General features: G+C 35.9%; 1 protein-coding gene across 16 annotated transcripts in view; it reads left to right on the forward strand.

The window, feature by feature from the left end:
• Positions 1–24,820, forward strand: part of LOC106034976 (cadherin-19) — a 116,496-nt gene that overhangs the window by 75,976 nt on the left and 15,700 nt on the right. For 15 of the 16 annotated variants that reach the window (XM_066992752.1, XM_066992753.1, XM_066992747.1 and 12 more), the window contains 7 exons: positions 2,680–2,974; positions 9,256–9,375; positions 10,054–10,218; positions 11,424–11,608; positions 12,823–13,076; positions 15,686–15,822; positions 24,076–24,197. In XM_066992752.1, the coding sequence (XP_066848853.1) occupies positions 2,680–2,974; positions 9,256–9,375; positions 10,054–10,218; positions 11,424–11,608; positions 12,823–13,076; positions 15,686–15,822; positions 24,076–24,197 (1,278 nt within the window). The remainder of the gene's footprint in view (positions 1–2,679; positions 2,975–9,255; positions 9,376–10,053; positions 10,219–11,423; positions 11,609–12,822; positions 13,077–15,685; positions 15,823–24,075; positions 24,198–24,820) is intronic. The other variant, XM_066992750.1, reaches the window with a different exon arrangement.

Genomic DNA, 24,820 nt, shown 5'->3' on the forward strand with positions numbered 1-24,820 from the left:
GCTGATTTACCCCTCATTAATTTTTAATGAAGCAGATTAATACTAAATCCTTTTACCACTGAGAAACTACAGGAATCTACATGGTTCATTAGATTAACGTAGCTTTAGCACAACGAGCAATTATTTTTCACCCTCCTTTAAAAATGTGCTTTAAGATAATTGTCGTAATGAGACTTTATCTACTCCTTATTTTCTCTTTCTACTTACTATTATTATTATTATTTATTATTTTTATTTATTTTTGTAAGCTAGAAGTAATTGTTATCTTGAGATCTAGTTTTCTTTTCTTTAAGGCACTTTCTAGATGAATGAACCAAAATAAGTTTAACTGCTAATTAACTAGCACTAAAATTTAATTGGGCCCAAAGGGTGAGGTGCTCAAAATTCATTAATTACTTTTTTGCAACCCCTTCAAAGTAACTGCTATGGAAGTGTGATGTCTTACTTCTAAAAGAACAAGTACAGACATAGTCATTTAAAAAAAAAATAATCATTATTACTTTTCCCATATCTGGAAAGCATTGTTTCCCATAAAAAAAATGTCATAAATGCCATACATTTTCATGCTGCTGTAGATAACTTTCTTAATCTTGTGTTTCTATTTCTCACAGGTAAACTATGGGTAATTTTAATTGAGGATTATTGTTCATTTAGTGCAGTCTAACCACTGTCTAAATCAGACACATTTACTTGTGGCTTTCTGTGAAGTACAATATGCTCTGTTTTCAATAAGTAAATTGACATTCTATGATCAACTTTATAGTAAATAAGGTCCAGGAGGAAACTCCATCAACAATGACACAGGTAGACAGTCTCTGTTAGTCACTAAGCCTTATCACAAGGCTTCTGCTTATCTGCAGTTAGATTCAGAGCTTAATCTTCAAATTTCATTTAACATAGACTCATGAATTCTTTTCCATTACCATGTTTGAGAAAAAGATGTGTCCATCAGTACTGCAGTGTAAGATAGATGAAGACAATGCATAACTTCTTGTCCCAGTTCCCATTTACAAAGAAAAGGCCACTTACTATATTATCTATTATAAAACAAACAAACAAAATACACAAGCTGAGAACCTTCTGTATACTTTCCCAGCATATGTCATTTATTAGAGACCTCTCATTTATAATCGTTAATGTCATGAAAATATGTTGGACATAATTATACTAAGCAAAATGGTTCATCCTAGGTTATGTCTAAACACCCAGTCCCAGTCAGGCTTCCAGGCTTTCAGTCTCTAGGGGTTTGATACAATCTGTGATCGTATCTCAACCATATCTTAAGGTAAAGATCTAGATATTCATTACCTTTCCCATGTCCTGGTGTTCATGACAAGGAAACTATGATTTATGGTTTCTAAAAAAGAATCTGTGGTGCCCCCTAGCCAGCTGTCATTCTTGGATGATATTTAAACGAATGGGACCAAACCACTCATAAAGGGGTCCTGCCCTCTAGGTTCACCCTATAAAGGTGAACTTGCCCCATGTTTCAAACAAAATTACATATGTTGAAAGCTTTTGGCTTTAAGTTGTTTATATTTTAGAGAGTTTAAACACCATAACACTGAAAATTATTTATCTTGTGTTTGAAAGGGAAATTATCACTGCATAATTTAGGACTTGAGTACTTTGGCAGGATTCAATGCAAGAACTCAAAACTGTGTTCCTCATATCTCAGAGCAATGTCCCAACCTCATTTTGAATAAACTATCCAGTTGATGCATACAAAAAATTAAACAATTCAAAATAACCAGTCATTGTTCCAAGGAAAAGCTAAAATGATTTGTTTTTCAACTTCAGCATCTGTCACAAAATATTTTGAGTGAATATAATAGAGAAATGTGACATAGTTAATTCTTTCTCAGTATGTGACCTCATATTCTACACTGATCAATAAGGGGGTCAATAAGAATGGGTCAATAAGAATGAAACAAAACAGGAGAGTTATTTAAGTAAACACATAAACATATCGCTTACGTTTAAAGCACTCCACTTAGTAGAATAAGCAAGGTGGATACATATTTATTTATTTTTTTAATTGAGTATTTAAATTTTTATCCAGGTCCTTAAATATTTTGTCTAAGCACGAAATAAATAAATAAATAAACGTCAGAGAAATAATATGATGGAAGTTGATGTTCGCAAAAAAACTCAAATGTAGATTACTGGCACATTAAAAGGTTCAGTTACTGCTATCGCAAAAGTGATGTTGCATATCATTAGCATTAACAGAACAATTATGTTGACATGAACAAATGCAGCTGAACCACAGTGGTCTCCAGGGCTCAGCTTCATCAGAGGAATCATCATCGTAAAGCTCATCTTAGCAAAATAACAGAGGATGTAGATCTTCCAGGAAGGAATTACAAAATATGTCAATTTATTTCAGAATAAATAATATAGATTTATACCACAGAACAGCTTTTCATCTCTTTAATATTTCAACAGAATTGGAACACCACTCTCACATTCACACCTGGTATTGCTGAATATAAAAACAATATATGTATATATAAAACTTATAAAGTACACTTATCATTTATAATAATAAAGAATTTAGATAATGTTTTAAGGTCCTTTGCCCTGTTTTCAGCAGAAGCTTGTGGCAGCTGATAAACCAATGATCTAAAGTATGTATTTAACATTAATTCCTTTCACTTCTGTTTTTTTCACTTACAGCTGAAATCAGATTTAGACAAACAGGATGGCAACTTACAATACATTTTGACTGGGGAAGGAGCTGGAAGCATTTTTATCATTGATGAATATAATGGCAAAATTTATGCGATACAAAAGGTGGATCGAGAAGAGAAACCCTTCTATATTCTAAGAGCACAGGCACTTAACAGGAACACTCGTCTTCCTGTTGAACCTGAATCAGAATTTATTATCAAGGTTCGAGATATCAATGATCACGAACCACAGTTCTTGGATGGACCTTATGTGGCTACTGTTCCAGAGATGTCACCTGAAGGTATGACGTGCCATAAACCAAAGTCTTACATGTATCAGAGTCCTTTTACAGATTCTGGATTCATGCTTGTATTGAATATAGAAACCTGTCTTTTCCTTCAGTGGCATAGCTTTGAAATAGGTACTTGTTTAAAAATACAGCATCACACTTCAGAATAGATAGACTACTGTAACCAGCTGGTACTGCAAATGAGATTTTAGGCAGACAGAATTCACTGCTTTTTCAATCAGTATAGCACCCTAGTCTCTAGAAAATTGTTCAATGTATTATTATTATTATAACCTGTCAGCTCTTCAGACTTCTACTACGGTGAAAGAAAAGTAGCATGCACTTAAATTTTAAAGGCCTCTAACCTAAGTTGACTCTTTAAGCGCACAAATAAGCTTGGCTGAACAGCACTCAACAGCCTCCTTCAGTCTCCTCTGATTCCACTTAATAATTAAACAATAGGCTTTTATTATGCCCTATCTAGTATAAATTATACTGTACTGTAACTGGAGAAGAGTCAAATTCACATGACAAGCACTCATGATTTCCCCACAAATATAGGGATAGTTTCCTTCCTGTAAGTAATGGGTTCAGAACAGGAATGAAGCAGGCTGATGTGATGACCATCCTCATATCTTGTATGATGCCTACCTATTTACACAGCCAAGCCCCTTTCCCCATTGGAAAGCTTCTCTTTGTTTGGATTAGATGGTGGGCAATAAAAGTCTTTCAGTTTCATAAGCACAAAAATTGCACAAGAATTTTCCTATCAAAAGTGATGACTTAACCTCTGCACCACTTCTTCCACGTATCTATACATAAAAAGAAGACCTGGACTATGTACCTGGAAACTTAGTACGACAAATATGAAGCAAAGTTTGCTTTGTTACTTCAACAATATGGATATAATAATATAGATACAATAATATAGATATAATAATATAATATAATTAATATAATATAATATTTATAGATTTATATTATTATATATATAATATATAAATATAATAATATAATAAGTGTCCACAATAATATAGAACAGTTTATTGTTTAGAATTATCTGGATATTTTTATCTGGGATTACACAGATCTGGGTCTTTGATAATGCCTTTTCTTTTTCCCCATGTGATTCACTATTATTGATAAGACACTAGAGCTCTTATAAAAAATCAATTTTAAATAGCTGATAATATAATATGGCTCAATTTACACTCACCCAAATCTATAACCTTTCACAGAACTATATCAAGAATTCTGAAATCCTTCTATTTTATCTTCCTGTCTTAATGACAAGTTCCTGTCTTAATGATGAGAGGATGATTGTATAGGAAAAAAAAAAAATAAAAAGAAGTCAGTTAGGGTAGTACTTACGGATCAAAGCAACAGTAACATTCTCTTTCCATATACCTGTTTCTCACCTCAGTTCACCAATAAGCAGTTGACAGACGAGAGGCTTCAATCTGTACTGACTTGAGCTGCCTATAACTGACAATCTAAAAATAGAAGGTTCAGCAGTCTTTATCAAATCTCCTATCATCTACGGTATCTTTAAATTCCTAAAGTGCTACATCACTTCAACATGATTGATTAAACTTTTATTATTATTACTATTTTAATAAAAAGATCCCACTAAAATATGAAAATCAGAAGTAACACTGTTCTCCCAATTTGTCAGAATGTGTAAAAAAATAAAACAACATCTTTGTGTGCTTCCCCTCTTAGACACAGACTTCTTGAGATAGTAAACTCATAGACTTGCAATTAACCATTATATAACATGAATTTAGGATGGTCCTATGGATCTTCAAATATTTTCTACACTCGTATGTTTGGCTTCTCTAGCACTAATGCTTTTGTTATTTTAGAGATTACTTTTCATCTACTTCTGTGTAGATACTAGTACACAACAGGCTGTACTGGGTGTATGAGGCAAGGTTTTAGTAGCAGGGAGGCTACAGAGGTGGCCTCTGTGGGAAGGTTCCAGAAACTTAGATAGATAGGTTAGATAAGAACCAGTTACATCCAGCTCCAAGAGGGACCTGTTGCTGGCAAAGCTGAGCCAGTCAGCAATTCTAGTTGTGCCTCTGTGAGATCAGATTTAAGAAAGGAAAAATCTGCTGTCCAGCAGCATATGGCAGAGAGTGAAAAAATGTAGAAAGGAACAACCCTACAGACCCCAAGGTCAGTGCAGCAGGAGGGCAGGAGGTGCTCCAGGCACGCAGCAGCAGTTCCCCTGCGGCCTGTGGAGAGGCCCCTGGTGGAGCAGGCTGTCCCCCTGCAGCCCATGGGTCCCACACGGAGCAGATCTCCACGCTGCAGCCCGTGGAGGAGCCCCCGGTGGAGCAGGTGGAGGTGGCCTGGAGGAGGCTGCGGCCCATGGAGAGCTTCCAGTGGAGAGCAGGTGAAAGGACTGTATCCTGTGGGACAGATCCCATACTGGAGCAGAGGAAGGGGAAGCAGCAGCGACAAGGCATTATGGACTGACCACAATCCCCATTCCCCATTCCCCTTTGCATCCCGAGAAGAGGACATAGAAGACAGTGGATATCGTGGAAGGTGTTTTTAGTTTGCTTTTAGTTCTCATTGCTCTAGACTGCTATATGTACTTTGTATATAGGTAATAAATTACATTAATTTCCCTTGTGCCAAGTTTGTTTTGTCTGTGGTGGTAGGTGAGTGATCTCCCTGTCCTTATGTCAGCCTTTTCTTTCATCATATTTTCTCCTCCTGTTCTGTTGGGGATGGGGCATGAGAGAGCATCTGTATGGTGCTCAGCTACCTACCCATGTTAAACCAAGACACTGGCATACTAAAGTGTATTTCAGACATATAGAGTATAAATGGAATGGTATATACTGGTATACACCCTAATAGCTTCAGTACGTGAAACAGCTGAGCCACACCATGCAGTCCTCTCACAGCTTGCTTACCCTGCCTCTCCAAGTACTGCACTTCTGAGGTGAAAGCTCATTTGATGTATATCTTAAAGCATTAATCCTTAGAAGGAAATTTCTAACTTCCCAATGGACAGGAACAGTAACCAATCAAAATTGCAGTGCTTTTCTCCCAGTAAAACAGAATCTCTTTCTGCATAGTAAGGACATAGTCTGGAATTACTTTAAATAGTGTAGTGCAATAGAGAGTCTTGGTCTTTGCTCCATTTCAGAGCTTTCTAATGGCATTTCAGCTCAATTATATTGGACCTGGGATCTTGTAGAAATTTTCTTATGAAAAAACTTGCTCAGGAAGCATGGTCCATGCTTGGAAAAGCAGTTCACAGTTACTGAGCTTTTTGTCTGGAACTAATAAAGCAAAGAGAGAATAATTCACAGCTGGTCATGTATTACTTGCCTCAGAGAACCACAGAAAAACAGAAAACAGGCATAGATAATTTGGCTAAAATTAGGTACAAATATCTATATGTATACTAATGTGACAACAAATTAGAATATATTTTATTTCTTTCTTAGCTCTCTTTTATTTTCAGTACTAAATTTTATTAGGATTTTAAATGCAAGTGTCACAGTGAATGAAAAGTGTGTCAGCAAATGGACTCTTCTAAGAGTACAGAACTGCAGTTTTCCCTCAGGCATTCTGTACAGTTTTACATTAAGTGCCTCCCATATAGCTGTTTAAAGTGTACAAATGCAGTATATCTGATGGAATGGTTGAGTCAGATGCTGTAATATATCAGTACTTGCTGTTTTAGTAGATTTCAAGCTCTAGTTAGAAAAATGAGTAACTATTTTTTATACAATGGCCTTCTAGTTTACCTAATGGGTTGCAATATATAAGTGACACAATTAATATTTTGACCAAAAAAGGTAAAACCAACACTAAAGGAGTGTAAAGTAAATCCTATATAGCAATCAGAAAAAAAAAAAAAAAAAAAAGTAATTTGCTTTAAATAGAACCTAATGAAAAGCACAGAATGTGTAAATATGTTTACTACGCAGCTTAAGACATTTATGTAGACGTACAACACATATTTGGGGCTAAACTTTATATCAGTGTCACACAGACTCATATTCAGAAAATGCATGTTCAAAAGCTCACAGGTAGATTTAGTTAATTTGTCTCTGACATTATAGCAGTTTTCACATAAATTATGTGAAACTATATTGTAGTTAGGCTGTCAATTATATAATTGCTGTCATTATATAATGGCTGGAATTTCGAGAGGTGGTCTTGCTTATTTGTTTGTTCAAAAAAAAATATATATATTTTTTTTATGTGGTCAATTTTTCTCTTCCCAGCCATGGAATTAAAAAAATGGCTGAACTTTCTATTCAGAGTTATTGGGTACATTAATATTACTGCTTTAATTTTTATCATTCAAACACAAATGTCTAGGTAAAAACATAGTTCCATTTGGCAAATGGTTTGCTTTTTTTTTTGATATGGGTTAAATGTACAAAGAAATAGAGGTTTCATGGCAGTGAAAGTGAAAGACTAAAAAATGGAGAAAAAAAAAAAAAAGTTTTCCAAATCTCGGCAATATTTTTCTTCTGCTCCCTTCACAGTCCATATTTAATTTAGAAGCTCATACACTGATCATGAAATATTTGTCCCTTGCCAGCTTCATCTTTCCATTATGCTGCTTCTCCCTGAGCCCACCTGGGCAAATTCCATCCTTCTCCCTTCTGTGATACTATCGAAGAGTTAACAAGCAAGCAAAAAAAAAAAAAAAAGTATTCTGGGGCCTAGAGAAGCACCACATGCCATTTTAGTTTCAACATTTCTTTCTAATGGACAGAAACAGTAGAAAATGAATCTGTCTTTAAATGTTTGAGACTCAAGGAGCTGTAACAATAACCTTGCAGTCCTTCATTCTGTTGTTGTTGTTCTATCTTGTTAAATATGGTGCTGTAAACAAGTCCATTTCTGAACATGGTTGTTGGTACCTTGCTTGGGTTTCTTTATTAGAAAACTGCATTTATAACAGGCTGGATATTGTATTATCCACAGTGATCAGTTCCTTTCTAGCACTCACTCAATTTGTTTTTAAACAAGTGCATTATAGTCATGCTAGAATGCCTTAAAGGTTGAATTTTCAGTATTAGTTAATACAGAACAATTTTCTATAGATTGCAGCTGATGTGGACTTAGTAGCAGTGTAGCCAAGTGTTTTCATTATCTTTTGCCCTTGATAAAGAATATTGTTATTTCTGAAGTACATATGCCTCAACAAATAATGTATTTGTTTTTCTGGTAATAATTATTGACTTGTAGTTTGACCATAAAAAGATTCAGATCTAATTCCTTTAACTCCATCATTTCTTTTCTCCTCCAGCATAACTATACATAGATTTTTAATATATGTAATATATATTAGTATATATTACATCTCTAAGCAGGTGCAAACATGAACAAATGCCAGATTTTTTAAAAAAGTAGATTGATTTCCTGCTTTTTCTCACAGAAAGTGATATTTTTGTTGTGCAGAACCTAGGTAAGGAAAAAAAAAAAAAGAGACAAAAATAAAGTTTACCTTATGAAATTATGCTACAGTAAATAATACCTTTCAAAGGATAATCATCAATAATAGTACCATGAATTTTCTGCCAATCTTTTTTATAGGATATAGCCAGCTTTCAGTTAGAGATGAAATCAAGCTCTGCAGATTGATTCTGTTGTGCATTCTGCCATGGAAAAGGCTCATTAAAGACTCAAAAATATAAAACATTATCAGAGCCTTGTCATACTTCTTGGCTGCTTTGCTTGCTAACAAGTAATTTCTTTCAGTCAGGTAGTGAGCCTGCTGGTGACAAAGTCACTTCTTTTCTTATTCCTAAAGAAAAGTTCCATAAAATACTTAGCAGAATATTCAAGGGGAGGTGAAACAACTTGTTCTGCTTCATTTACATGCCAAAAATTAGGGGAAAATGCATAAGATGTACAATTTTAAGCAATATATAGACAGTGCTGAAAAGTTGTATGTTATGTCATTTTAATTGAAAATCTGAATGCGTCAAAATAGTTGCTGATGAAATATTTTCTGTTTCTGATGATGGATTTTAGAAGGTGCCATTTACTGCAAATTTTCAGGAGGGCTTGATAATATAACTGATGTATTAAAATGTCATTAAAGAGCTTGTGCTGTGTAATTATGAAATAATTTATACAAGATGAAAAACACTGAAGAGAAACAATAGAAAAGAATGAGAGGACGAGAGGCATAAGCAACAGTTTAAAATAGCCCTGTAGATAATTCCAGAGAAATGCAATAAGTAACTTCAATATGTGTTTGTAGACATTGAATAAATATAATCCATTTTATTTTTTTCTTTGAGGTACTTCAGTTGCACAGGTAACAGCTACTGATGGTGATGATCCTTCTTATGGGAATAGTGCCCGTCTGATTTACAGTCTCATTCAGGGTCAGCCTTATTTCTCTGTGGAGCCAAAGACAGGTACTACAGAATGATCTTGTCACCTGAAAAATAAATAAATAAATCGTAAACTAACATAAAGTAGATGCAAGCAAATATTTCTTTCTTCATTTCAGCAAAAATATCAGCTGATATCACCGTATATTTTTACATTTTTGCATAACTCCTAGATTTAAACAAATAAATAAATAAATCATTACTTTCTATCCCAAGGGAAGCTGAGATTACACTCTTTTTAGAGAAGGAAAAATTTAGTTAGCAAATTATCTTGCTAAAGAAAAGAGTTAGATTCTGAGTACCCTATCCAACAAGTGGACCCAGAGAGACACACTTTTGACTTAGCAGCTCTAAGACTCACTATGTGACCATTTCTACCTCTATGTAGTTGGAGAAACCACAGGTATGTGACATCTCTTCAAAATCTCAATTTCTGGGGAAGTAGGATGATTACATGTAGTAGAAGAGGTATATGGTGTGTTCTGCTCCCTGTAACTCAAAGAATGAATCTGTAGCACAGTGTAGATGTTCCCATGAGTATTAATTTCCAGCATTAGGACAGGTGTGCCGTGCATAGTGTAGACTGTAAATCCACAACTCTGACCAATGTTCCATTTTATACCCATACTATATAGTCAGATATTGGGAAAAAAACATGACTATTATATGTCAGGGGTATAAAAAATTGCTTTTTATTTTCAGGGGTCATCAGAATGGCTTCCCAAATGGATAGAGAAACAAAAGATCAGTATTTGGTCATCATCCAAGCCAAAGATATGGTTGGACAAGCTGGGGCATTTTCAGCAACAGCTACAGTTACCATCAATCTCTCTGACATGAATGACAATCCACCTAAATTTGAAGAGAGTGCGTATAAGCTTCTTACAGTAGTTGAAGACTTTAGGCGACTTAGATCTACTGTAGCTCTGTTAAGTTCAATGATATTTTTTTTTATTATTACTATTTTTTTTTTTCTGAACATGTCTGTGCTTTGTTTTCAGCAAACAAAAAATAAAGATAAAAAACCTGAATGGAACAGAAAACCCACCACTATCAAAGGACCTCAGGCCTTCTGTTTTTATCATGAGGCTTTGGAGATAAATGTCTTACTAAATTGCTATACATATATTTTGCCCTCAGCAATAGGATACAACTCCTCCTCTCCTCTCCTCTCCTCTCCTCTCCTCTCCTCTCCTCTCCTCTCCTCTCCTCTCCTCTCCTCTCCTCTCCTCTCCTCTCCTCTCCTCTCCTCTCCTCTCCTCTCCTCTCCTCTCCTCTCCTCTCCTCTCCTCTCCTCTCCTCTCCTCTCCTCTCCTCTCCTCTCCTCTCCTCTCCTCTCCTCTCCTCTCCTCTCCTCTCCTCTCCTCTCCTCTCCTCTCCTCTCCTCTCCTCTCCTCTCCTCTCCTCTCCTCTCCTCTCCTCTCCTCTCCTCTCCTCTCCTCTCCTCTCCTCTCCTCTCCTCTCCTCTCCTCTCCTCTCCTCTCCTCTCCTCTCCTCTCCTCTCCTCTCCTCTCCTCCTCTCCTCTCCCTCCTCTCCTCTCCTCTCCTCTCCTCTCCTCTCCTCTCCTCTCCTCTCCTCTCCTCTCCTCTCCTCTCCTCTCCTCTCCTCTCCTCTCCTCTCCTCTCCTCTCCTCTCCTCTCCTCTTCTTTTTTGTTGTTGTTTTGTTTTGTTCTCTTTTTAATATTTATTTATTTAGGAAGGTATTGTAAGCTTTTGACGAATTATGTGACAGTCTGTCCAGGGAGTTTGTTGCTGATGTGGGAGATGGGCTGGTAGGAAGAACTGAAGAAATGTGTTTGGAAAGTGCTGCCGTCCACTGCTTTTTTCTTACCCATCTGTAGTTGATTCTCCTTAGCCTTTTATTTATGTCTAAAATGGGCCTGAGAGAACAATACTCATAGGAAGAAAGGTTGTGTCACCCTACCCCTAGGGTCCATCCATTGCTGGATTAGATACATTGGTCTAGTAAAAGCCGGGGACTTTCTCCTGATTTCTGAGAACCTCAGGCCATCATAGCCTCAATAGCTATAAACCATGGATCACTGAGCTGTGTTAGTATTTGTTTCCTCAGGACTATACTATTTGAATGTCTCTGAAGATGCTTCTGTGGGCACTACTGTAGGCAAAATCATGGCAGAAGACAGCGACACAGGGGAGAACGCAGCCATGAACTATTTCATTGAAGGAGATAGTTCAGATGTTTTTGACATCATTACTGACAATGAGACTCAAGAAGGAATTATCTTATTAAAAAAGGTGAGACCTCAGAAGCCTTCTGAAAAATCTCTAAATAGAGGAAAGAACCTCTTCAAATAAGAAGGATGTTTTATAAAATGCCACTTCTTTTTTATTCTTTTTATTTTATTTATTTTATGTTTTTTCATCAGGCTTTGCAATTTGACTGGAATATTAGGGGGATAAAAAGAAACATGTTTTTCTTTCTGTTTACTTTTTTCCTCATTCCCGTAACTGTTAAATACAATACTGACAGTCAAAGTATCTTAATATTATTCCTAGCTGTGCAACAAAGTGTACTCCATTGTGAGAATATCTTCTGTGCATCAACCGTAAAATATTTATCAATAAAATGTACACACAATACCTCCTGCCCTTCAACACCTCCTGTTAAAATCAACTGAAGCCAGAATGTATTACAATGTTAGGTAGGCAGTCAAGTTTTTTTTGTAATGGCATAGCTTTAAAAAGGTACTAAATATACTAACTTATGAATTAAGATATTTCAGAGGATTTGGGACTGTGTTACTTATTTTGACATCACATAGGAAGAAGGAAGCATTTTGGGCCATCTGGGTCTTCAGTTGAGATAAAGTTCAGTAGTCTCTAGTGAAATCCAGGAGTCTGAAGAACTGAATGTTATAACATTTTTTGTTGTTGCTGGTGGTGATTTTATTTCTTTTTCTAATTTCTGCTAATTGTAGCTCAGGAAGGTTTCTAATTTTTTTTTTTTTTTAATTTCAGAGGATAATGACAGTCAAATATAATAATATAACTGCGTTTATTAAGCTCTCTTTGATGCCTTCTGGATATTTTTTTTTTCTTTTAGAGGGTACATTCTAACAATCTGAAAGATTAAATTAAAGTGGAATTTAACTGATTCCCATTCTTTATGTTAGAGTCAAGAATAATGTTTGCTAAAGTTACACTTATGTTGGAAATGCAAGTACTAATAGAAGAAGGTGTTTTAGGGATGACCTTCTGTGGGAAGTGTTGTTTAATGGTAACAAGAAAACCAGTGTACATGTGAAAGCAAATAAAACATTGCATCATTTAATTGTTAAAGTGTTTTTAAAGTTGTTGTTTTTTTTTTAATGTTAGTAGTATCTATTAAGAAAAAATTTGAAAGAAAGGTAACATTATTTTGCCTTTAATTTCACACCACCTATAGATCTGTTTTTAATTCAAATGTGTAAAAAAAGAAATATTCCACATCTTGTTTTCTTTCTTAACAGAGAGTGGATTATGAAAGCAAGAGGAGACACAGTGTTAGCGTTAAAGTTGTAAATAGATACATTGATGACCGTTTTCTGAAAGAAGGACCATTTGAAGACACAACTACTGTCAAAATAAGTGTGCAAGATGCTGATGAACCTCCAGTTTTCAACTTGGAGAACTATGTGATGGAGATAGCTGAAGGGGTTGCAAATGGCTCATTGGTAGGAGTTGTTTCTGCAAGAGATCCAGACAATGATGACAGCCCAGTCAGGTACCTAACTTAAAAATCTGAATAGTCCTCAATTATAATCAGAGCTGGGATTTTCGAAGTCCCCAAAGACTATTTGTATTCCTTACTTTGGCTCATGATTGCAGTTAATCGTGCTTTCATTGTGATAACATATGTTATTCTAGGTTAAATCCTGATCCCTAGCCCAAAATCTAAATAAATGAAATTTGTACAGCTTTAAGATCACTTTGAGATGGGATAATTTATTATACAGTGGCCTGGAAGAAGTTCTGCATAACAGCAGAGCCAGGGTACCATAGTCAAAGCTGTAAGTGCCTAGAGGTGTTCCAGTCTGTTTCCCATAACCGCTGGAGAAAAGGAGAGATGGACTATTTGCTAGGAGGGAGAAACAGAACAGTTCCTCTGATATCAGTTCAACTTAGCAAGACCAAAATTGACCAATTCTCTACATCTGTCACAATAACCACACAGAAATATTATATAAATATATTATATAAACGAATACCCCAGGATTCTAATTTTGAAAATTAATTTTGCTGTTTCTTAAGGGAGAAAACAGGTAATTAATTTTTAACACATGGTTTAGAATTCTCATGTTACTTGATTTCACTGTACTCTGCAATTTAAAGAAGCTAGGATACAGGGACAGATGCATGATGTTCAAAATAATTTATGGTGTGTAGATTAATTTGTCAGATTCCTAACAGCAAAATCAAACACACACACACACATATGAATATAGCATAATTAGGGTTTCAGTAGTATAGTAAATGCAGTGCCATTTACTATGTTTTCTTACTAATTTACTGTTATTTAGTAAGCTAGTTATAGGTTAGATTAAATAGGAATAAAAAATACAAGGTATGTATAAAAATTTAGGTTTGCTATGTTGGTTATATACATAACTTTTTGTTTAAATGACACGTTTTGCTGTTTAATTGGATGATTTTCTAGCATCTCCAATGTTTACAAAAACATGTAAACATAGTGCTTATCTATGACTTCTGAATCTGAAATACTTTCATGGAACTTGCTAGGAAGTCAGTATGTCTGAACAGTGAAACATATATTGCATCACTGAATTGCTTTATAATAGAGCGTGTCACTTTTATATACAGATATGGTTATTTGACTAACTTACACATGGATCTAATTTTGAAACCATTGATATTACAAATGATAGCAGGTACTCATAATATAGATATCTGGCTGTGCTGAATCAGAACTCCAGTTTTTAAATTAAACAAACAAACAAACCAACCAAACAAACAAAAAAACACAAAGACATATTGTGGTCTGCAAAACCACAATAAATAAATAAATAAACAAACAAATTATCCAGCATTGATTTTCTGAAAATTATTCATCTATAATCAGATTAATAAAAAAGTAAAATAAAAAATCCAAGAAAAACAGTGTCAGAAACCTCCAACAAGCTTTGGATGCAAAGAATGAGAAATATTCACATAATTTGTATATAAAAAAAATAAATAAGAAAAGATTGAATTATAAATCCCTAAATAGAGTTTTCTAAGTGGTGTTTGTCTCAAACAACAACAAAAAATCAGTCTGTGTTATGAAGGTTCCTTGATTTATTCTCTTACTGTTTTTCCAAACAGACAAAAAGCTAAGTCTAGATAAAAAGATAATCATCCAAATGCTGACGCGTTTGTCTTAAATGCCTAGTCTTAAATACCAACAATATTAAATACCAACAAGAGATAGAAAGTCTTTATGAAACAAAATTAGACGTACAATAAAAGAGGGAATAATTAAATGTGGGAATTCCAAACTGGAATGGTAAGAACCTTTCAAACCCTGAAAACAGATTTCACTTCTGTGACAGAGACTCTGCTAGGAACTGTGGCACAGTTTTTTGTTTTTGTTTGTTTGTTTGTTTGTTTGTTTTTGCATGTCATGAAAAAATATTGGTAAATATCCTTTCCATTTGAACCAATATCTCTGGTGTCTTTTTTCAGTCCATCTTTGGCCTGTGACTTTAACAATTTGAATGGTATGTATGTACATATGTGTGCATGTGCATGTCTGCATATGGACATAGCATCCAGAGTGTTTTAAATGAAGACTCAGGAGCACTGGACTCATTTGCAATCATCTTCTACTTTAGGATTTTGTAGCCTGCCTATGTGACATTCCATTATACATAGTTGTCTTTCTTTCTTTATAATGCCCATTCCCTCAGTATCAGAGCATGTCAGCAATGATAAAATATATTTACCATTATACCTCCACTTAGCTGTTAGTGTTATTCATTTCACAAGTGGCACTTTTGCTGTTTCTTTTCAGCGAAGTCATTCACCTGCTGTGAGCCTGACTTAGATGTAAGAATGAATAATGCATTTCAGATTCAGTTCACATTAATACAGATCTGAGACATATTTAGTTTTATAGAAAGAAGAGCTTTGATCTTGGCAGCAGTGAATTTTAAATGTTTATAAGTGTACATTTTTCATGACTTCTGAGTTGTTGCAGCACACATTTATATGTATATATGCACAGCTCTGTTTTCTCAACTGACAGTAGCTTTATATGTCCTTGCTTTTCAAGGAACATTTCAGTATTAGGGAATCTCTTGCTTCACTTTTTTTATTTTTTTTTTTTTTGTGCAGGTATTCTATTGTCCAAGGCATGCATTTAAAGAGGTTGTTCAGCATCAATGAACACAATGGAACAATCATTACAACTGAACCTCTGGACCGAGAGATTGCTTCTTGGCACAACATAACTGTTACAGCCACAGAAACCAGTGAGTAAGAAATTTAAGGAACTGTGCTTTATATACTGCAAACTGTAATTATCCTCTGAATATGCCTTACTTTAAATGAAGAATGCATGCTTCCTTCTCATTATACTACTATTGCTTGCTACATGAAGGAACATTATTAAAATGATTAGTTAAATAGAGGCAGAATGTATTTGAGCTCCAAGGTCCTGTGCTCTTTCATAAAAGATGACCTTATAAAAAAATAAAAAATAAAATAAAAAAGGAAATTGTAATGGGATTGAGCATGTAACACTTTCAAGTTACACTGAAGCATCTGAATTGCTCCTGCAGTGCAAGATCTTATGTTAAATTAAACCCTGGTTAATTTCACACCAGATTTTTGACTAGTGTGAAATTAGCCAGGGTCTAATTTAACACCAGTCAGAAACCTGTGGCTCAAATTAATTGTGAATGTAAGGCCTAAATCAGTTAGACTTCTCTTCAGTGACAATTAAATCTCTGAAACCTCCTTTATATAGATTTCATCTGTCGTTTTTGTTTGAAAGTCAAATACAGTTGCCTCCATTTGTACTTTTGGTTACCTGCTTGCCCTAACTCTGGGATAATGCTCTAGAAAATTAACAACTACTAATTTATAAGGTGGTTTAACAAGATTATTAAGATACTTTTTAAAAACTCTTCACATCAATCCCTATGAAGGAGAAGAAATAGAAAAAAATATACAAATTTAAAAAACTGGCTAATCAATAAATCAAACAGATTTGCTAAATACTTTTAGCATGTTAGTTTAATTCTGAATCTCAGTGAAATGCTATTTATTGTTAAATCTACTTTAAACATATATTCATTAGTTCCTCAAAGGAAGCATTCCCTGTATATATGTCAGAATAGTACTGCTAGAAGTTCAATGCAACATATTCAGTAACCTTTTTCACTGAAGCCTTTGTTTTGTGTTTGGAAATTGATAGTATTACCTTCCTTTTCAGCTTCTCTGGGAGTTTTTTAATATAAATATATCTCACTTTTCATGTTGTTGGACAGCTGGCAGATGATGGTAAAATTGATCTCTGGCATATTTTTGTCATGTCTTGAATAGAACTATGGAAACACAGCAGGATGATTTTGGTCTGGACGTTTCTGTTTAGCTAAACAATGAAAAAGGAAAGAACTAAATGTTACAAATGAATAAGTGTCTCCTGAGCAGAAAAAAGCAGGTCTTTCATAGTAATGAAAGTTATTGTAGACAGACTGAGCCCTCATTATCTTCATATTCTTATACTTATTCTTTATTTCTTTAGTGATGATAAAGTCACTGTCTATAAAAATATATTCCAAAGCATTGAAGTTAGGTCACCTTGCTATGGACATACCTGAGATTATTTATATTTTGAACTAGTAACATTTTATTCCTTGAAATATAGTCCTACCATACACTATGAGACATTTTGCGGATGACATTGTGGCTCCACTGAGGCCAAATCAAAACGACATTAGACCTCATCCACAGTAGCTATTCATTGCAGCTGAGATAGAACTTGAAACTGCATTACAGCAGCAACCTCTCTGGGGGCTTATTTGATGCCCCAGCATTTATACAGGACCCAAGCCTTTTGCCTCTACTGTGATGACAAAGATCAGAAATTATTGACAGTAATTTGCCTGTTATTGCATGACTTGTGATGAGGATCATCCTGTCCTCGTGCAGTTGAGATACTAGGTTTAAAGGTACCCAGAAGAAGATCTAATTCACCGGACTTTAAACTCAAGTAGTGGGAACCTGCAACCTGTTGAACCTTATTGCACTTTATACATAGGACTTTTTCCAGCTCAAGAGAAATCAAGATTTATTTGATCAGTTTTTACTTGGTTTTAATCAGCTTCCACCAAGTACAAGACTGAAGCATAAATAGACGTATTCTAACAGTCATAACAGAAGCATGCATGACAGCAAAAAATCCTTAAGCCATCATATTTACATGACAGTGATTTAATTACTCAGAAGATGATTGTTGGACAATTTATTAATTTTTTAATTAGAATGACTGGCTCAGCTTTCCCTCAATTGAACTAAAAATGAATGAAAAAAAAAATCCTTGATTGCAACTGGCTTGAGCTCAATTTGATTCTCATTTCTCTATATTTCCAGTGGAAAAGTTAACTATTAGTCTTACCTAAACTTGCCCTAAAGAGACAACAGTCATTTGTCCATAGGGTTTTTCAGATGTCCATTTTTATTGTGTTATAGAGCTACTTCATGACTGCAGAACTTATAGTTCTTTGAAGGTTTCAGTCATGGATCATATCATTAATTCAGTGTGTAATTGTCACCCTTCTTTGGCCATATATACTTTTGTTGATAGACTTATTTTCAGATTTGTCCCAATGTCCCTACTAGTACCTAGGTGCTGTTTGTGTGAGCATTTATTTGATGGTAGGCTTTAAGTCAACACAGCATCCACGAATCTGATGAACAAGCAAGTCAGGAATAAACCAAGATAGCTGGCTGGGCTCTACCCATGCCACTTTGTGTATGGCTGAAGGCACTGAAAGTATTCCCTGACTCCTAATAGAATTACAAAGTCCATTACACACCCATTTCTGGCCTAACTAAAAAGGTTAAGTCGTGCACTCTGTGTATTATTTCTAAAAGGGATGTGTGCTACTTTTTGTAAATAAAATAAAATAAATAAACCAAGCACTATTTCATTGCCTATTATATTATTGTGAATATTGGGATTAAACATGAGAAATGTCATTCCCCAAAGAACTATTTCTGAGATGACACTGACAGATCATAAGCTTTGGTAGATTAACACAGCTCTAATGATTTCACAGGAGGAATAGTAATGTGAAACTGCTGAGTATCTAGCCATTTATCTCTGTGGTAGTTGCTTTTGCTGTCATTTCTTTGACAAAAGACTCAAAGCTATCAGCACAGATTCCATAAGTCCCAAGAAATCAAATGTCTTCTCCAAGGAACTAATGGATTATAAATTTAAAAAGCAATGTAAGAACCACCCAAAGCCATATAATTTGAAGTGAGGCAGAAAGGTTTCTCTTAAAAGTCCATTAGATTATTTTAAGAAAATGTCTTAAGGACTTCCGAATGAGTGAGAAGCAGTGACACTTATACACATCATGAGGCATATTTTAACTATAATGAATGTTTTGTGAGTAGCATACTTGTGTTTTAGGCAGAGCAGGTTGAGATATTGACGTGTGTAATCTAATAGATATTTAGTACTCCTAGAATATCTTAATATGATTTTATTTATTGGAAAATGTCTTCCTTATGTCTCTTATCCAACAATACATTCAGGTAAGTATGAATAGTATTGTTGCTACAAAACTTCTTGCCTACTAGTGTAGATATGTTACACCATGGTGAAAGCAGACCTTTCTAAGAGCTAAGTGATGATTAGTGCCATCTAAACATGGATTGAATTTTCTGGTAGGTGAAGGACTTCTAAGAGGTATTCAGTACCTTTAGATCTTCCTTCTGTTGTTTTCAGGTGTGTCCTGGTTCCAGCTGCGATAGGGTTAACTTTCTTCATAGTAGCTTGTATGATGCTGTCTTTTGGATTTAGGATGAAAAAACTGTCGGTAATGCAATGATGTTTTAGTTGTTGCTGATCAGTACTTACACTAAGTCAAAGACCTTCTAGCTTCTCAAAGCTCAATCTTGTCATCAGATCCGGAGACATTATCTTCCCCTTGAGGGTGCTGAATAGTGTAGAACATGGCTCAGTAGAAATGGGTCAGGTTGCAGCATGTTGCAGTGATTTACATCTCTCTGGAACTGCCAGTGACAGCATATTTTTCCAAACACTTCACCAGTTTTTAGGATTCTTCACTTGTTCAGAGGTAAAGTTCCAAAACAGTGGAGGTCCCCACTGTTCTACGTACCTGTCCATACTATCTCCCACACCCTGCCATTCTTAACTAGCTTGTCTCCCAGCAGATCTCTGCGTGATATTCTTAAATAGATGTTTAACCTTTGACCAAACCAGAAATTCATTCAAGAGACATAGCAATAGGAATATACAGGTTTAAACATCCCAAAGAAATTCAAAATTCTCAAGAGCTATTGTATCTGGTGTGGAGAAGGAAGGGAAGGTGAAGAAGAAGGGGAAGGTGTCATTCCTTGTCCTTCCTCCACAGATCAGATCTTTGAGGAGAAAAGGTAAGAAGTATAATTGTTAATAGTTTCCAAGAGATGGTTCCCAAAGTTACAGCAATGCTGAAAGTAGGTATCAGGTTAGGCTCGTGATCACTGCTTTTATCATTCATGAGGGAGTGTTACACAGTACAGCCCAGTGATAAAATGAAAAGCAACCTTAAAACAGCCCACAGAGATGATAAGCAGCAAAAAAGAAGCATATACAGCAAATAAGAGGCTACATAATACAACTTGGAGGGTAAGTACAACAACTTCAAGAGCAAAAAAATCAACATCATGACCAGTAACTGTTTATAATTATTCTAACAGATTATAAACAATTTGTTCTTTCTAACACCTTCTTTTCAGATCTATCATTAGTGGGACAGGGGAGAAAACTGGAAAGAAAATTGTATAACTTGTGTATTGAGAAAAGGGCAGTTTAATAAGAAAGAAAAGAAAAAGAAAAAAAAAAGAAAGGAAACAGAACAAAACAAAAAATAAACACAAGTGATTCACGATGCAATTGCTCACCACCAGCCAAGTGATACCCAGCCAATCCATGAGTAATGGCAAACCTACCCCCCCCCCCCCCGCCCCCCTTCCCAGCTAACTCCTCCCAGTTTTATGGTTTACAGAATCACAGAATTGTTGAGGTGGGAAGGAACCCCTGCAGGTCATCTTGCCTTGCTCAAGCAGAGGTTTCATTACCTCAACCTTTTTAATGTTCTGAGTAACTAAGTCTTCTGTTTCTTTCCAGAGAGGGCACGTATTTTCCCTAGTCTTCTTTTGTGATTGAGGTACTTGTAGAAGACCTCTTGTTTGCCTTGATGTCCTTGGACAGATTCAATTCTATCTGGACTTAAGCTTTCTTAAGTTGATCCTTCACTGCTTGGACATCTCTGTATTCCTCCCAGACTGGGTAGAGAATGGATTGAAAGTAGCCCTGATGAGAAGGACCTGGGTGTGTTGGTTGCCTAGAAGCTAAACATGAGCTGGCAGTGTGCACTTGCAGTCCAGAGAGCCAACTCTATCCTGGGCTGCATCAAAAGAAGCATGGCCACCACGCTGAGAGTGGTGATTTTCCCCCTCTACTCTGTTCTTGTGAGACCCCACCTGGAGTACTGCATTCAGGTCTGGGGCCCCCAGCACAAAAAAGACATGGATGTATTAGAACAAGTCCAGAGTAAGGCCACAAGGGGCTCGAGGAACTGAAGCACCTCTCCTATGAAGATAGGCTGAGAGGGTTTGGGTTGCTCAGTCAGGAGAAGAGAAGGCTCCAGGGAGACCTTATAATAACTTTCCAGTACCCAAAGGGGGGGCTACAGGAAAGCTGGGGAGGGACTTTTTGTCAGGGAGTGGAGTAATGGCTTTAAACTAACAGAGGGTAGAATTAGATTAGGATAAGGAAGACATTCTTAGAATGTGATGAGGCAGTGGTACAGGTTGCCCAGAGAAGTTGTGGATTCCCCATCCCTTCAAGTGTTTAAGGCCAGGTTGGATGGGGCTTAGTGAGTTTACTGTGCAACCTCCTAGCTGCCCTAAGGAACTTGAACTCCACATTTTCATGGTGATTGCGACAAAGGCTACCTTTGGCCTATACATTCCCCACAAGCCCCTCTTTGTTGGTGAGAACAAGGTCCAGCACAACACCTTTCCTCTTTGCCTTCTCTATCACATGGAGAAGGAATTTTTCACCGATGCATTCCATGAACCTCCTGGATTGCTTAATGCACTTTTGTGTTGTCCCTCCAGCAGATGTCAGGGTGGTTAAAAAGTCTCCCAGGAGGACCGGGACTTTTCCTAACTGTTTTTAGAAATTTTCATCATTTTTTTTTTCCTGGACAGGTGGTCTGTAGCAGACCCCCACTATAATATCACCCGTCCCTGCCCTCACTTTACTCCTAACCCATAAATTCTCATTTAGCTCCTCAGCCATCCCAAGGCAGAGCCACATACATTCCAACTGGTCATTGACATAGAGGGTGAAACTCCATACTCATCTCCCTAGCCTGTCCTTCCTAAAGGTCGGGTATGTCCAATGTAAATGTTGAGCATGGTGTCATGTGATTTGAAATATCCCTTTGGTCAGTCTGGGTCAGCTGTCCTGGCTGTGTTCCCTCCCAAACCTCCTGGTTGTTCCCTCCCCACTCCACCCTCCTTACTCTCAGGGCACTTTGAGAAGTAGTAAAGTCCTTGGCTTAGTACAAGAATTAGTCTGCAATAAATAAAACATCAGTGTGGTATTGTCCTAGTTTTGAGTAGGATAGAGTTAATTTTCCTCCTAGTAGCTGGTAGGGTGCTGTGTTTGGGATTTAGGATGAGAATAATGTTGATAACACACTGATGTTTTAAGTGTTGCAGAGCAGTTCTTACACTAAGCCATGGTCTTTTCAGCTTCTCGCTCTGTCCTGCCAGCGAGCAGGCTGGGGGTGCATCAGGAGCTGGGAGGGGACAGACCCAGGACAGCTGACCCAAACTGGCCAAAGGGGTATTCCATACCATCTGACGTCATGCTAAACAATATATAGGGGTGGCTGGCCGGCCGGGGTGGGGGGCCGGCTGCTGAGGGATAGGCTGGGCATCAGTCAGCGGGTGGTGAGCAATTGCATTGTGCATCACTTGTTTCGTACAAGCTATTATTATTATTATTATTATTATTAATAATAATTTTCCTTTATTTTCTGTCCTAATAAACTGTCTTTATCTCAACCCACAGGCTTCAGGTTTTTTTCTGATTCTCCCTTCTATCCCAGAGAGGGAGGGGGGAGGGTGAATGAATGGCTGTATGGTGCTTAGCTGCCAGCTGGGTTAAACCACAACAGGTATCAACATTATTTTCATCCTAAATCCAAAGCACAGCACCATATAAGCTACTATGAAGAAAATTAACTCTATCCCACCTGAAACCAGGACAAGGTGACATTTATGAACATTTTTATTGCGTAAGGTTTTGTTTGTTTGATTGACTGATTGATTTTAGGGCCTATTCCACACATAATTTTATATCATTAAATTATATAATTAGGTTTGGATTTTCCTTGTCTGAGATAGTTACAGCAATATAACCTTATGTAAATGCAGTAAATGCAGGAATTGAAGTGTCTCATATTGGCAGACTTTATTTTCCTTTTCATTTGGATATAAGCCATATTAACATAGCTTTTACATAGCCACAGTAGTAAAGTATATTAATCTAAGAGAAACAGTACAGCTTTCATGAGTATCAAATGCCTAGGTATTAAATCTGTTGTGCAAATAATACTTGGAAAATAACTGTAATCTCATCTACTACTTCCATCAAGAGTAAAGCTGTACACGTCTGGGTAAACATGGGCTTCTTTACAAATATATTTTTGGGACCGGTGGATAGAATAACTCTGTTTTTCCAAGTTCCAACTCTGTTCTTTATAGAAGTCTCAACTTTCTGTTTAGCTAGTACCAACTATCAGTGTCTATTATAATTATTCATGGTTATCAGTGGCATAAGTATTTTGAAATTATGTAAATTTTGGTGAGATTTTCACTAAAAACTTCGAAATTTCAAAATATGAAAGGAGTACACTGTAGTGAAGGAGTGTAAGTAAGTGTATCAAGGAATTGTAATAGAATTTCTTAAAAGTTGTGACCAACCATTGTGATATCCACGACTAGCACAGTAAGACGCTCTTCATGAACAAAACCTCATTTAATTTCTGCAGATCAGATTTTATTTTTTACATTTAAATCAGTTTCCAACTTAGTAAATGAAAAAGTGAGCATATCCAAACTTTTGTAAGAAGTATCATGACATTCTATTGTAATTTAACATAATGTTGGAGAAGAAAAACAAACCCATTTCATAGACAGAACCCCAGCAAAGCAAAAAAGCACCCTTATTTCTATGTTAGCAATTAAGATTAGAAGTTTAACTTCAAAAGCACATGCTAAATCATATTGCAGGTTATATATTAACAGAATTATTTTAAAATATTTAGTATTTAATGTATCTGTAAGTGTCAGTTACTATTTTCTACTCTGTCAAATTTAGGTAATATTTCGTCTTGTCTATATTACTTTAAAATATATAGCAGATAATTTATACATTTTTATTTCCATCTTCTTTTAACCATTAGGAAATCCTGAAAAAATTTCAGAAGCAAATGTATATATCCAAGTTCTTGATGTTAATGATCATGCACCAGAATTCGCTAAATTTTATGAAACATTTGTTTGTGAAAATGCAGTTTCTAACCAGGTAAGTGTGAAGGAGTTAGCTGCCATTTTTCTCATTGCCGTGAAGATCTGATTAGAGATGATACTGTTTCCTCTGAGATTGACTATTCCAGTACTGCAAGCACAGAATATATATTGTCTAATTAAAAAATATTCTGTTGATATGTGTACAGTTTGAAATACACATTTCAGAAGTGTATTTTCCCCTACTGAATAAAGCACCACAGAACATGTAAAAGAAAAATGCATTTCCTTGTTTGATTGCCAAAACAGATAACAGAGAAGTACAGACAGAAAATTCTAAACAAACAAACAAACAAACAAATAAATCACAGATTTGATTCACGTTAACGTCACAGGTATAAAACTTAGGCCCGAGATTTTCAGTCACAGCATAACATCATCTGGAAGAACCAGATTTAGACAACATTTAGACCATTTTGCATGTGTGTTTGTTTTTTAGAATATTTTTGTTAGAAATCATGTATTTTGAATTAAATTCAAACCTTAGTGAATTCAGTGGAAGCCTGCAAATCTTTAAGCCCAATCCTTGTATCTTCAATAGCTGGCAACTGTAGGGTTTGTTGTATCAAATATCCTTCCCAGGATTTTTTTTTTTTCCCCTATTTACTCCCCACGTGCATA

The sequence above is a fragment of the Anser cygnoides genome, chromosome 2, assembly GCF_040182565.1.
Source record: "Anser cygnoides isolate HZ-2024a breed goose chromosome 2, Taihu_goose_T2T_genome, whole genome shotgun sequence".
NCBI classification, from domain to species: Eukaryota; Metazoa; Chordata; class Aves; order Anseriformes; family Anatidae; genus Anser; species Anser cygnoides.